General features: G+C 31.6%; 1 protein-coding gene across 1 annotated transcript in view; it reads right to left on the bottom strand.

Annotated features, from left to right (window-relative positions):
• The window catches only part of LOC132932429 (facilitated trehalose transporter Tret1-2 homolog), a 73,255-nt gene extending 59,574 nt beyond the window's left edge, over positions 1-13,681 (bottom strand). The window contains 1 exon segment of the mRNA XM_060998804.1: positions 13,343-13,681. Coding sequence (XP_060854787.1) covers positions 13,343-13,436 — 94 coding nt within the window. The 5' untranslated portion in view covers positions 13,437-13,681.
• Positions 13,682-14,753: the final 1,072 nt, after the last annotated feature.

Genomic DNA, 14,753 nt, shown 5'->3' on the forward strand with positions numbered 1-14,753 from the left:
CAGCAATAACAATATTATTATTGTTTTTATTGTTATTAATCGAACGCGTGCGCGCAACGGTGAACCTACCTATGTAATAATCCTTCGGCTGTAGTGTGAACTAATAACATTATTAAGAAGGTTATTATTGGATTTGTTTTACCTTTATATAGGTACCTATCGCTCCGACTTAGATGCTTATGTATATGACTGCGTTTTTCGGTTAATGACCTTCTGACGTTTTCAAAGTGTCCTCAACACCGCCAGATCTGGCCATTCTCCAAGCAAACAACAATTACAACCTCAACACGCATTTGGTTCCTGTTTTATTGGTTTTAGCGACTTGGAAGAATTGTTGGTTGTGAATCTGACCTTCTTCCATACTATATCACCCCAAGGAGATTACATGTAGATCAATAAAAATGTAAATTATTTTTAACGACGTATTCAACTGTCTCATCTGTTCCGATTACACTAATATAGCAGCAAATATTTGTGTGCACGCGTATACAGATAAATCATATAATTTTATGTCTTCGTTGTTAAATGTATAATATATATATAGGCAGATATTTTTTTTGCAAAAAATGAAATGTTTGATTTTTTTTTTCAAATAAAATTGGTTCCCGATTTTACAATATACAGGTGTTGTTAAATGTTTCGAATTTTAATATAATGAAATACGGTATTGAATTATACATATTGTATTTCTAGCTGATCTACTTGCAAAAAAGTTTTATTCATAGTTTCGGTTGTTGTATTTTATATTGTAACTATAGTACCTACCCTTTTTAAACTCAGTGATTGTTAGTACATATATATAAGTTAAATAATTAAATCAAACATGGTTAACTAAATACTTTAATAAGATAATTATTAAAGAACTTGAACTTAATATATAATTACTTTATCTAGTGTTTTTAAGTAACAAGAAACAATCAAAAATATATTTAATATTACTTTAAGATAATGTTAAAAGAGAGAATAATTAAAATCAAATCGAGTTAAGAAAAAAACTTTCTTGCATTGCTATTTTTAACCAATAAAACGAGTTTATTTAGAAAATTTTTTCACACCTAAAGATATAATTGTTTTACATTGATCACAAGTCACATTAATCCAATATTTTACTATAAACACTGTATATATAAGTTTACATGTATATAATAATATATAACAGTAATATTTTGATTTTATTACTAATTAGATTACTTTAAGACTTTGAAATTCTTTAAAAAATCTATTAAAAATATTATTTTGTAAATGTTAAAAAATTAAAATATTCTACCAGGTAACTTCAATTTTATTTTATTAAAATAATTTAGGTTATAAACAAAGGTTATTATATTTAAAAATATTTAAATTAAAAATTATAATTAATTGTACACTTTTTAACTAAATTTTTTTTTTAGTTAATTTAATTTACTCAATATGATTTATATAATAATTTGTAAATTACGAAAACATATTATTTAAAATTCTATGTGTTATTTATCTAAATAAATACCTATTCTTTGTTTGCAAAAAGCCAAAAGTAATATATTAAATAATATATGTCGTATATTCAAGTATTCCTTCTTTGCATACTCGTCTTGTGCTCAATATTGGGTTACTTCGTTCATTGAAAAATAAAAAATAAATATCCCCGATTAAACGATTTATTTCAGACACACCTATTGTAATCAGGTTTAGTTATAACATTAATAGTATATGATAATTCACATAATAGTGTATAAATAATGAATTTAATTACAAATTTTCACGGTGACAATCGTCTAAAAGTTATTCTATATATTAATTGTGGCTCAAGGTTTTGGCAACATACATATATAAATGTTAAAACGTCACATAAACCATTTTGGCATAGGTAAGCGTTGAGGTTATGGACTGAAAAATATGATACGGAGGTCGACTATTTCGAAACTGGGATTTTTCTTAATTTTGAGAAAGCAAAAAAAAAATCAATTATATATAGTATTACCTTTAATCATCAATATTAATATTGCGTATTTAAATGAGTTTGGTTTAGAAATACAAATTTCTATCTGTTAATAATTGGCATCAATTCGTGTTGGAAACTTTCACTGAATGTCAATAAAATATATCACACGTAGACAGTAAATTTTTCTTAGTATACCTAACCTAACCTAACCTAACATGTACTCAATTTATTGTTTTTACTCATTACCTATCCGGTTATACTACAAATTACAATTTTTAATCAAAGAAATATTTCATCAACATCAGCCTATTATGATTAAAATTTTAGATTTTGAATTTGAGAATTTCAAAGTGATCGTGGGTACACGTTTTACAATGATTTTTACTTTATTTACCAGAGCGAGGTCTCTATATACATAAATAATAAATTATATTAATTAATGGTAAAAATTAAAATATATTTAAAATGCAAATAAATTTATATAGTTATAATTTTTTTTTCAGATAATTTATAATGTATTATATTAATACGCGTATATAACCAAGTTGTCGATTAAGCGAACACAGACACTGATTATTTAATTTGATTCGAAGTACCCAATATATAATAATCTATTAACATAGAATTGTCATTTTCTTGGATGTTTTGTAAGCTTTAATAGCCATGTTTACATCATACAGTCCCCATATTAATAGAGACAAACATAATCAAATTACATCAGAACAAATTATTGTATTATCAGCTTATGCGTGTATAATAATATATTATATTATATGGTGTCTTGTACACTTGTGGTATTTTATGGGCGATCAAATTACTGTTATAGAACATTGCTAACGTATACATAATAATTGTATAATAGCTAGTTAAATACCTTAAGCATATTTTATAGGTTTTGACTGTTTTGAGTATAAGCGAAAAAGATATTGGTTTTATGACGACATTTTAATATTTTACATATTCGTAAATATAAACTCTTATACGTATTCATACACACAGTGTTTTCAATTATTTGTCATGACAATTACTTATGTATTTTTGTATAATCGTATCATCGTTTCTTGTGACCTGTTGATCTTCAGCGTCAATGTAGATGTGTTAAACGCAAGTTACTAAAAAAAAGTCGGCGATAGTAATTTAATTTTACCAAGTATTGATTAATTTTAATAAAATATTTTAACATTTAATTACATTATATTATAATAAACGAGAGCGGCGAAGAGCCGATCACCTATTTGCAAGTATACAATTTTCGGTACCCGTATCATACGTGGTGTACCAAATGGCAAACACTTGTTTATAATAGAACCATAAGTATATGATGGTTGTTCAGTATACACTGTCACTATAATATTATAATGGTACGCTAGAAAGTAGCGATGCACACCGAAGGGAGTAGACGACTCCGAAACTACGCCTCTGCCCCCCTCGAGAGTCAAATTAATAAAAAATAAAAAAATTTTAAATTATATTTTTATAGTTTAGAACAATTTCTATAGTTGATTGGTAGTATTTTTCGATTTTGGATTCTGTTATTACTTTTTTCCTTATAATATAATTTTTTTTTTTTTTTGTATTACGATGATAATTTATTTGTGGTTCTTTGAAACCTATTAATGAGGAGTAATATGTATTAGTAATTCCTTGTCCTTTTAAAAATTTCTGGTTTCAAGTTATTATTTATACATATTTTTTACTAGTCGATCGTTTAATACATCATCGTAACGTACACGCGGTGGTTGGACGAAGAGATTAACAAAAAATGTGCGCCACGACATAATAAATTTATTATTATATACATACATATATGTATATATATATATAAACACGCTTAGTATCTATGTGATATTATAATATTACGTGTTACATAATCAGATTCACGACGTATGCGATTAAATGATTCGAAAAATTCGCGTTCGTACGAGAAAATACGGGTGCGTAAACGTAAGTGAGAAAAAAAAAACTTTTGGCAGAATTCCATGAAACGTTTGTTTCAAAAATGTAATTAATCGTAAAGTATAATTTTATGGACATAATTTTATTGCGGTGTGTGATTCAGTGGTATAGAGATGTATCGCACTGATTTAACAAGTCTTATATTTTGCCTCTGCAATGGTGTTATATCTACGACGGGATACTAGTAAATACATATCATCACCTACAGAGGCGCCAGGTTTTGAAAATGTCATGGGGGCTCACTATTTTATAAACACACATGTACAGTTTTACCTAAATAATTACTAAACATTACTAATCGTTAAAAAATTACTAAAATATAGTTATTTTTTGTTTTGCATGTTATAACATTTCAATTTTAGGGGGCTGAGCTCCACCTCATCGAGCTCATGGGGAGGCTGCAGCCCCCGAGTCCCCCTGTACTCGGCACCTGTGATCACTTATGAAAATATATAATCATCTGATGGTTTGGCTTTGAAAATGTATCGAATTTCACATCCAGCTGATACGTAAAGAAAACGATATTATATTCGCGGTGTATACACCACTGAACAGTTCAGTGGTATACACTCATTAATTTATTAAATATACATCATCACTCTATTTAAGTTCATTATTTTATACGCTCGGGATAGTAAAATATTTTTATAATATTATATTCCAACCGTATAGGCCAATAAATAATGTCGTTTGCAGTGGCACAGCCAAGTAAGTTGGCAGAAGTTAAATGATCTCTCCCGTGTTGTTTTAGATTAGGTTTCGCATTAGATATAATATATGTCTTATCGTTTTTTTAAATTTAATATCGCGCTGAAACATTAGGTTAGGTGACTCTTAAACGTGGTTTTCTGCAGTGTATTTATGTTCTTAAAAAATTATACCGTAGCCTGTTTATTCACAGCAGATTTGTTTAAACACCGTCCTTGATAAATTCCCGGATACGACACCGATACTATGGTCTGTACGACGGACACGAGTAAATTTCAATTTCTTTTTAATGCGATCGGAGCGAAATAAACGAAATCGTTTTATTCGGCGGCGACAGTACAATTTATGGCCGGAGATTGTCATGAATACCTACGTCGTCCGTAGCCGTATACACACAATACAGGACGGTTATCGCGCGGTATATACTTATACCTTATTTTATGGTTATATACCACGACAGACTACCGCGGTATATACGCTTATTATTGCAGTTATCTATATATATATATATAGAGTATCGCTCGTATAGTTCGTACGTGACCGGCACAGAAGTCTTCATTTATCAACGAGCATGTTATCTATATAATATCATGTATACGAATGGATAGATAGCCACCGCCTTACGCAAAATCGGTTGTACCACAATAACCGGTGGCGCATTTCATATTAATATATATCATTATTGCATCAATATAATATAATAGGCAGCAGGTATATATATTATTATATATATTATACATTTATACGCCTATTACGGTACCTACGGCGATAGGTATAGGTATCATATAGTATTATTACGGTCCGGTCGTAAAATACACGTACACCTTTGCTCTAAATCTCCAATACACACACACACACACACACACACACACACACAATATAAACGCACGATATACAGAGTGAGCCACCGCGCGTGTTTCCAGATATTTTTTCCGTACAGCTGACACGGGCAGACGGCAAATCACGGTAGCCAAATTTGTTTTCAATACACCATACATTGTGATTTACCACGTTTCTCGCCCCTATTTTTCATTTAATATTAATAATATTCAAGTCCTTTTTTTTAGAATTTTGTAATTATACTTAAAATCCACGTTTTCTAAATGTTGTGAATTTGTTGTACTATTTAAGGAGTGCCCCCCCTCAGTGGGGCTAATGTGACATTTGTGCTCAAATTGTACATTATATAACATTATGATTTTATGCGTAATGCTGGAATGCTCTTCAACGGAGTCAAACCGTCCGCAGAATCTTATATTTACCCTAAGATACTTAAAACTCCGCAATATACGTTTTTTAATTCTCACGATCAACCGAGTATAACTATAAGTGCAGAACAGTAAACTGTTACCTATTTACATAGATATGGCAATGCGATAAAATAAAAATAAAATAAATACGATTTATTCATTTGCCGTGAAAAAATAACGAAAAATACATATTTTTCGGGTATTTATATAGTGTTTAGTTACTGATCCGTCTCAAAGTCTTATAGCGTCAAGTGAAAACAGATTTTATAGAAATTCGACGTACCTGCAGCTGCTGCAGTCGCATCGGTGGCGGCAACTTCTACGGTGTATAATATATATGTTATACTTGTGCGAAACTATACGAAATCGACGAGATTGCCAGGCGACTCAGCTATACACCATGCAGATACAAACGGACCTTTGGTGAGTGATGAAGTTCCGCAGCGTACAATAAAATCGCACTCAATATTATGATATATATATATATATATAACACACGCGGCGCCGCGACAATATATAATTATAATATGTATAACGCACGAATATGGGGATCCGATTTGCGAATGTTTAAGTGTATTAATCAGCTGTTACCGGGTCACGCAAATACATGATTCGACAATACGACGACGATCACGGGTGTAGAAACCGCACATAAGGTACATAACAATAATAGTAGCAACAACGTACGATGACCGGACGGCTCGTCTATCTCCGCCAGTCTCATCGTTTCCCCCCTTTCCACCGCTGCAGTGATTCAAAGGCCAATGGAAAAATAATTGTGCGGCGGTGACTCATATTGCGCTCGCTCGCGGTTATTACTCTAATTGCTCCGACGGATGCGCCGCGTTATTTTGTCGACACGACCGTATGCATATTGTATTTAATGACAACAATAATCACGATATTCTTCTGGGCGGCCCGAAAACCTTCGACCACAGTGATATATTAAGTAATATGTTTTGATATACCGTATTACAGTGGATAATATTGAGTCTTGATAATCTGATACATATATGATTGATCGGGATCATATTATTATAGTTTAGTACTGCCAGATTATCAAAAAAACATTAATCGTGTATTGATTTTGAAATCGAAATCACTCAAATTATAAAATAGGTACATAATAATATATACGATGTACATTATACTGAATTATACTAAAGCTGGCGGTGGCTAAAAATTCTGTGTTACTGCTAGAGGGGTTGTGAGATAATTGAGATTATTTGTCTGTACCGACTATATTTGAAAATAGCATACATTTACACATATTTTATGCATAAACATAGACACGGCGTAAGTACAGCTATAATTAAGTTTAGCAACGCACTACCGCTGGCTGAAGATATAATATATATTATAGTTTAAGGTAGGTAATCTATATGTACACGGAAATTTTTCGATTTCATACCTAAACATTTATAATATATATTAATACCTACCTACGTATTTTTATACAGGTTTTTTGGCTGAAGGGGGAGGTTTTTGATAAATGTTTAGGGAAGACTTTGTCATTAAATTTCCTCCCTAAATTTCTTCTGTTCATTTTATAAGCGCGTCATTACGCGCTGCAACACGAAACGTAAATTACATAGATATAAAAATCTTAATACATAGTATAGATCTAACAGACGAGTCGTGAAGAGTGCAATCATAATTGCATAAATAATATAATTAAGCGTGATGTAGTTATTGTAGTTATATTATACCTTTTACATTTACATATTAGGTCGTGTACAATCGCAATATTTTACCGGAAACGTATATTATATAGTTACTATTTATTAAGGTACTTTGTAATTCTGATTTTTTGCTGCAATTTATACGACACTTTATCGCATATTTCAGTATATTATAAATCCATGTAAGTGATGTCTAGGTTACATATATGTTATTGTTGTGTTATTTTAATTTTAAATAAATAATAATAGACAATTATTTGTTTAACAATAATAATTATTACGAGTATAATATTATAATTCCATTTAAAATGCATACAGAAAAATACTTTACAACGCGGTTTTTTAATATTGCGTATAGGAAAGAGTTGGTAAATAGGGGATGAATATCCTATTCAAAAACATTTTAAGGATTGAATAAATATTATGTTAAATTTTGTATATAATGTAAAAAATGTTTAAAATATATAACAATTTTGGTAGCTGGGGAGGAGGTGGATAAATGTAAGATAAATTTAAGGTAAATTCTTATTTTAACCTATTTTTATGACATCCAATGTCTATTTCAGCCTTGCTATAGAAATATACAACGTGGAAACTATATATGAATCTTTTACAAATGACAGCATTTTGATAAATTGATATTAATTACTGTAATTTTCAAATCATCATTATCATAGTATTCTCCCTCTCTTCCCTTCGAACCGATTATCGTGAACATATTATCCTTATAGTTCATTTAGTTAAATAACTCAAATACTATTCGTTTGAATTTCGATTAAGTAACATTGAAATTTTCAAAAAAAAAAAATCATCTGTTGTCTATATTTATTTCCTTATTAGGACAATCTTTAAAGAGTTTAAAAATCTAAATCTATTAAAAATATCATCCTTATAAATAGGTTACTGAAAACATCAAAAATCGGTATTTGAATAAATTGCATACTAAATTAATAATTATAAATGGGAACGCGGTGTATAGCCGTAAAGGTATTTAGTGAAACATCTGTATCCTGTTTAATAACATACATACAGGCGATATATTTCCGACAAGTTCGATGTATATCTGCAATTTTATAGTTCTGCGGATGTCGTTCTGTGGCAATAAGACAAATAAGTTACGCTGCCGCTATCGTTTATTAAACTCACAAATCAAGGAGTATCGTAAACGCGTAAACGAGAAAACGACATACCGCCGATTAGTATCTCGTGGCTCATCCTTGTTATTATTATTATTATTATTATTATTATTATTATAAAACTCGCTCCGAGAACGAATCACGATGTAGGAACGGATATAAAAACATAATTTACTAATTTACATTATAAATTTGCGCGCATTTTAACCATCGTCGCAACGAGTAACATAACACAATATATAATGATATTATTATATATATTATCGTATATTAGAATACGTAAATCGATAACCGTAACTATTCAGATTTGGACTCGAATCAAGATTGAGCGCGTCCGCATATATGAGTACCTATATATAAGCGCATTACATTTAGCCGCGTCTCGGGGGTAAATATATTTTAAATGTTTACGTGAAATTTACCTTGGGATCGATGTACACGATGAATATTATAGGTATACAATATACCTCCGTCTCAGTATACGCGCGTGTAGTTAATAATGTTATAAGCAGTAATAATACTCTACCTGTGTGTAGCCACGTTATATATTATAATAATGTTATTATATGATATATGTGCACACTCGCGCGGTCGTATATTCCTGTTTGGCGACGCCATTATATTATTATACGGCAGAGTGTCAAGGACGCGTGCGAAAAAGTGCGCCGCCGCCGGTGCGATTTATCATTTTGAACGTATCACACAACAATAATATACAATACACAACAATAATAGGTAGGTATGAGTGAGTCGTCGTCGAGGCGGTTGTGATGATACTTCCGCGGCGGCTTTTCACTCACTCGTCTCCAAAAAACGGATTGCGTCAGCTGCAGTACATGATGTATATGATATAATACTATACGCATTGTCTCGGGAGTAGGTCTCCAAATGGTTGTTATTCGTTTACAACGGTAAGACGATACCAATTACAAAAATTATTAATTATCTATATCAATGAAAGGCGATGTTTGTGTGTGTGTGTATGTGTGAGTGATCTGCAGCGAATTCTGTCACGATCGCGGTTCTGAATTTGGTTTAAAGGTAATCGTATACTTCGGAACTGATTTTTTTTTAAATTTTGCATTTTAAATAGGGTCTCCGCGCAAGGATGATCTGTTAGCTTACTAAAAACGAATATTGTTTTGTTTGTGTACGGTCTAAAATAGTTATTATAATATTATATACGTTTTATACCTATATTTTATACTTTGTTAAAATCACCCCAATTACTGTGCTAATATACTGCATTTCGCCGAGGTCATAATATTATAAATTATTGTGACGCGGGACATTACAATAAACATTGGCGTATTATTTTTTTTATTTAATACAAATAAGACATTCCTAATATTATAGGCCATCTATATCTATGGATATTTATTATTATAGTATATTATATTTATTTATTGGCGTATTAATAGTTACTATCCCGTGTCCGGTCAAATAATGGCGTGGTGCTCGATAAAATATTATCCGATATTATTTGAAATGTCTTTCTCGTCAGATTTGTGCGATGCAATAACGCGTCTTGTATTGTAAATAAGTAAAACCTATATGATATAATATTATATAGTATCTATGCGATTATACCGATGACGGGGAAATGTTATTTACACGACATATTATTTTGTTCGCGGTATGTTCGGTGTATAACGTAGTTTTAAACGCACATTATTTGACGGGGACTATTATTGTCATACTAATATACGATATTTTATTAAAAAATAATAACGATATAATATATTATTATGAATGATATTAAAATATGTACACAATATACACGATATTCGGCAAGTTGTTTCTGTTTATTAAATATAAACAATATAAAGATTAATATCTGAATAAAAAAAAAAAAATCTATTATAATATCTATACTAACTGTCAGCCACGGTCAAAATCATTTATTTACGTTTACCTACATATATGTATGTATACATAGTATGTGTGCGTCGTGTGTGAGTTCACCGCGGCTCGTTCACGAACGTTTTAATATTGCAATGCGACATGTGTGTTTTATCGTCGCGACTTGGGCTCGATTGATAAAATAATCTATCTATATATACACGTCAAATAAATTGAATTTCTTTTTATCAATCACGATATAGCTATAATACATAATAATATTACATTATAATGTTATATTATTATATTGTGCATATTATATTTCTGACCACTAAAGGAAATTATCTTCTGTGCGATATTTTGCGAGCGTAACACATTTTATATTTTCAAATATTACTAACATTGCGTTTATCTATGAAGATAAATCGCGTATAAAGCGCATGAATCACTGTAGTTATTTCAAAATAGGCCCTCTGGGCAACATTACAACTTGTCGTTTATATTATATTATATATATATATATTGTCACGATTATAGAAGATGAAAAAACCGAAGATGGCAGTAAAACATAATATAGGTTTGTCTATTATTCTAATATCATTATTGTGTACGCCAGCACGTCACAATAATGTATTAATGTCACTATACCTATATTATTACGACAACGGTTTTAAAATCGAAAAATCTGATTGTGTTGTTCGCTTGATTCGATGTGTACGTAGTAAAATAATAATTATTATTACAATAACTTCGTGATGTACAAAGTTATTTTACTTAAAACCATAAATGCATAATATATGACAGTTATTGGCTTTAATAAAATTTGTATTACAACATTGCGAGGTTTGTTCATGTGTTATTTTTACACGTAAGTAGGTAGGTAAAGTTTTTTACTTGTTATCGGTTCAAATATTATACACGTTTTTATAGATATAGATATAGATATTATATATACATCATGACGAAAAAATTAATTTTGTATTTTAGTGACGACCGTCGTTGTAGCGAACATCAGAATACTAATCATAACATACATATACATGATTCACGGAACATATTAATATATTAGCAGGTGCTTTAAACAAGAGCTTATATATCGCTACAACAGAGTATGATTTATTAAAAATTAAAATAGGTAGGATGTTAAACGACAAAAACTTGAATGTTATATGAAGTTTATATATATATGGAGTTGTTTTAATAATCTTAATAATTTTATAAGATGAAGTTTGTGTGATAATAACTTTAAAGTTTAAATATAAATATATATCCAAGTGTCTTATACTACAACAGCGTGATTAGATAATATATATATTTAGAATTTTCAATCATTTGTCTACATTAGTTTTTTTTTTAATTACTCGTACATTTTCAAATCATATTATATTAAAATAAATATTTTAAGACTCTAAATAATAATTAGAGCATTTGAATCAACTAAAAAAATAATATAACAGGCTGGGTATTCGAAAAATGAATTGGATTCAAATGGGCAACGGTATACCTACTTTAATAAATTTTACTAATAAACACGCATAACGACGAAACTTTAAGTGTCTATAACTTTGGAAGTAAAATATATAAGCTGCAGTTTTAGTAATACAATAGTGGCTATTAGGTGAATTTTGTTATTAATCTTTGATAAGCTAAATTTTATATTTCGAGGCTGTTCAGTTAAAAAATCCATAGTTATATTTAAGTTTAATACATCAAATTAATTATATCTGAAGAGAATTATGTTAATTTATTATGTGTCATATGTTATTTATTATAATTTGTTGAAATGTACATTTTCTTCCTGCACGGATTGACGATATTTAAAATATAGGTATTTAAAATACTTTAATGTACTTGAAATTTGTAAAAATAACCATTTGACCTTATATCAGGTTTATGCGTGATTTAAACATAATTTTTTGATAAATATATGCGAACACATATGCGAAAATCTCCTGTTTAAACGATCAACTGGTTATTAGTCCTGCCCAACTCGTTTTGTACGCGAGATTTTATATGGGGTACTCTACTCTATTATAGTCTCTATCCGTTTGCCAGTGATAATAATATTATAGGTATATTATATTATTATCGGAAAGTTGAAACCGTTGTCAACGATACACAAAGTATATTACTAGTCCCGCAAAGTGTTCCAGAGAAATTTTTAGATACGGTTATACTTAGAACTGGTTACACATAATATAATTAATATTATTATGTTGCAAAGTAAAACCGTTTAATGCGGTGCCTACATAATACTATCACGTTTGTTTAAATTTATTAGTTATTATGCGTCCGAGAAACAAATAATTCTAAGAATTCAACAGGCGTTTGAATCGTATTAAAATTAACAAATCGCACACGCATTACCTTATATTATATACGCGAACCCGAACACGGGTTACGAAACAATAAATCGATGTATCGAAACACGCGTTCATAATACCTAATAATAATAACGATATCATATCTTTGGCCTATAAAATATACTGTGTCGAACCGGTAACCGCGAGTATGGATATTTGCTCGTCGTCATTGCACGCCACTTCTTCACGCCACACAGGTCGTCAAAGTCTCTCGGCCGTACACGTTACTCGGGTACAATATATTATATATATATCATAACTTCCTACACGGTGTACCACGCGGTTTTTGAAATATATTTTTTACGCGCGACAGGTACATCGTACATTATACGAAGACGATCGATGTTCCAGTATGACATAAAAATACAATATTGGTTTTATTATTATTATTATAATTAATTTGTTCTAAATTGCATCATTCATCGTTATAAATTTATAATTAAAATATTATATTATATATATATATTTATTGTCCGGTTCTAACCTGGTTCGGTGCCGGGGGCTGTGGCGGCGGCATCGGGAGATCGTTTTGGCGGGAAACACGAGTCGTCCAATTGCTTGAACACGCCTTGGTCCATTGCTAGCCGGTTCTTGCGGCTGCGACTGTTGGCGAGCGCGCGATGTGTCGGTGGAGTTTGATCGTCGTCGTCGTCGTCGCACGATAGCGTACAACGCGATAAACGAGCTGTGTACCGCGACGGTCGGTCAGGTCATCGCGCGCGGTTATGCGATACAATAGCGCCCCGGCCGGTAACTGATGTTCACTAACTCGTGTCCGCGGCCGCCGTCGACGACGATGGCGGTGGTGGCAGTGGCAGTGGCAGTGGCGGCGGCCGAGCCAGTCGCCCTTTTTACGGCACGCGCGCGCGCGCTCTTCACCGCCGACGAAAACCGGGTGGTGGTAACGACTGTACACGCGATGATAATAATAATAATAATAAAATATTATATTTTTTTTTATTAATTTATTAATATTAATATGCGTGCCCTGCCCACTCGTTCGCCCTATAATACGCCCGGAGCACCACGCGCGCACGTCTCTGTGGATTTCGGTCTCGGCGATCTGTCGATGGGCCGAGCGAGCGAGAGACCGACCGGCCGCGTTTGGGTCAAAGTCGCGTGGCGTTCGTTTCAATGTCACCGCCGCCGCCGCCGCCGCCGCCGTGTTCTTCCGTCGTCGGTTAATCGCACACAGCCGCGCGCCGGTTCCTCCGTCGGTTACTCGCGCGGCCATCGGTACCTACTCATTATTACCACCAGCTGTTTCTATAACGCCGACCGACGACGACTGATTATCGCGACATTAATTTTTTTTGACGTGATATCAATATGGTTATGTAACATTGTAACACGCGAATTCTTTTTTCGGTATTTCTTTCACATAGGTATATGTTTAGCATAATATGGTTCGTTCGATCTTTCAAATTTCTGCGGGGACGATCGTCATGTTCGACGGTTTGACAGGGCCAATACTTAGGGATTTTTCATCCGGAGTCAACGAGCAAACTAGCAATTTGTGCAAATATAAAAGTATTAGTTTTAAAAAAAACAATGTTTGGAAAACATAAAAAATTGACTTAGATATGTTAAAAAAATTAACATTTAAAAAAACATTATGTCGAGGATTTTAATTGAAAAAATGCTTTAATCCTTTAACGTCACAATTGATGGCGGAGAGACCAAAAACATTTGATGTTCAATACGGCTAAGGACCTAAGGTATATAATATGCTGATATACCAAGGATTAATAGGATACCTAATATTACAATATTACAATTTATGAATTAGATAAAAATAAATTGCGAAATGCGAAAAAAGTCAACGAAGTACCTCTATGAGAAGATAAAATTAACGAAACTTTAAAAAAGAATAAACTACCCCTCAAAATTAACCT

Source organism: Rhopalosiphum padi, chromosome 1 (assembly GCF_020882245.1).
Source record: "Rhopalosiphum padi isolate XX-2018 chromosome 1, ASM2088224v1, whole genome shotgun sequence".
Taxonomy (NCBI): Eukaryota; Metazoa; Arthropoda; class Insecta; order Hemiptera; family Aphididae; genus Rhopalosiphum; species Rhopalosiphum padi.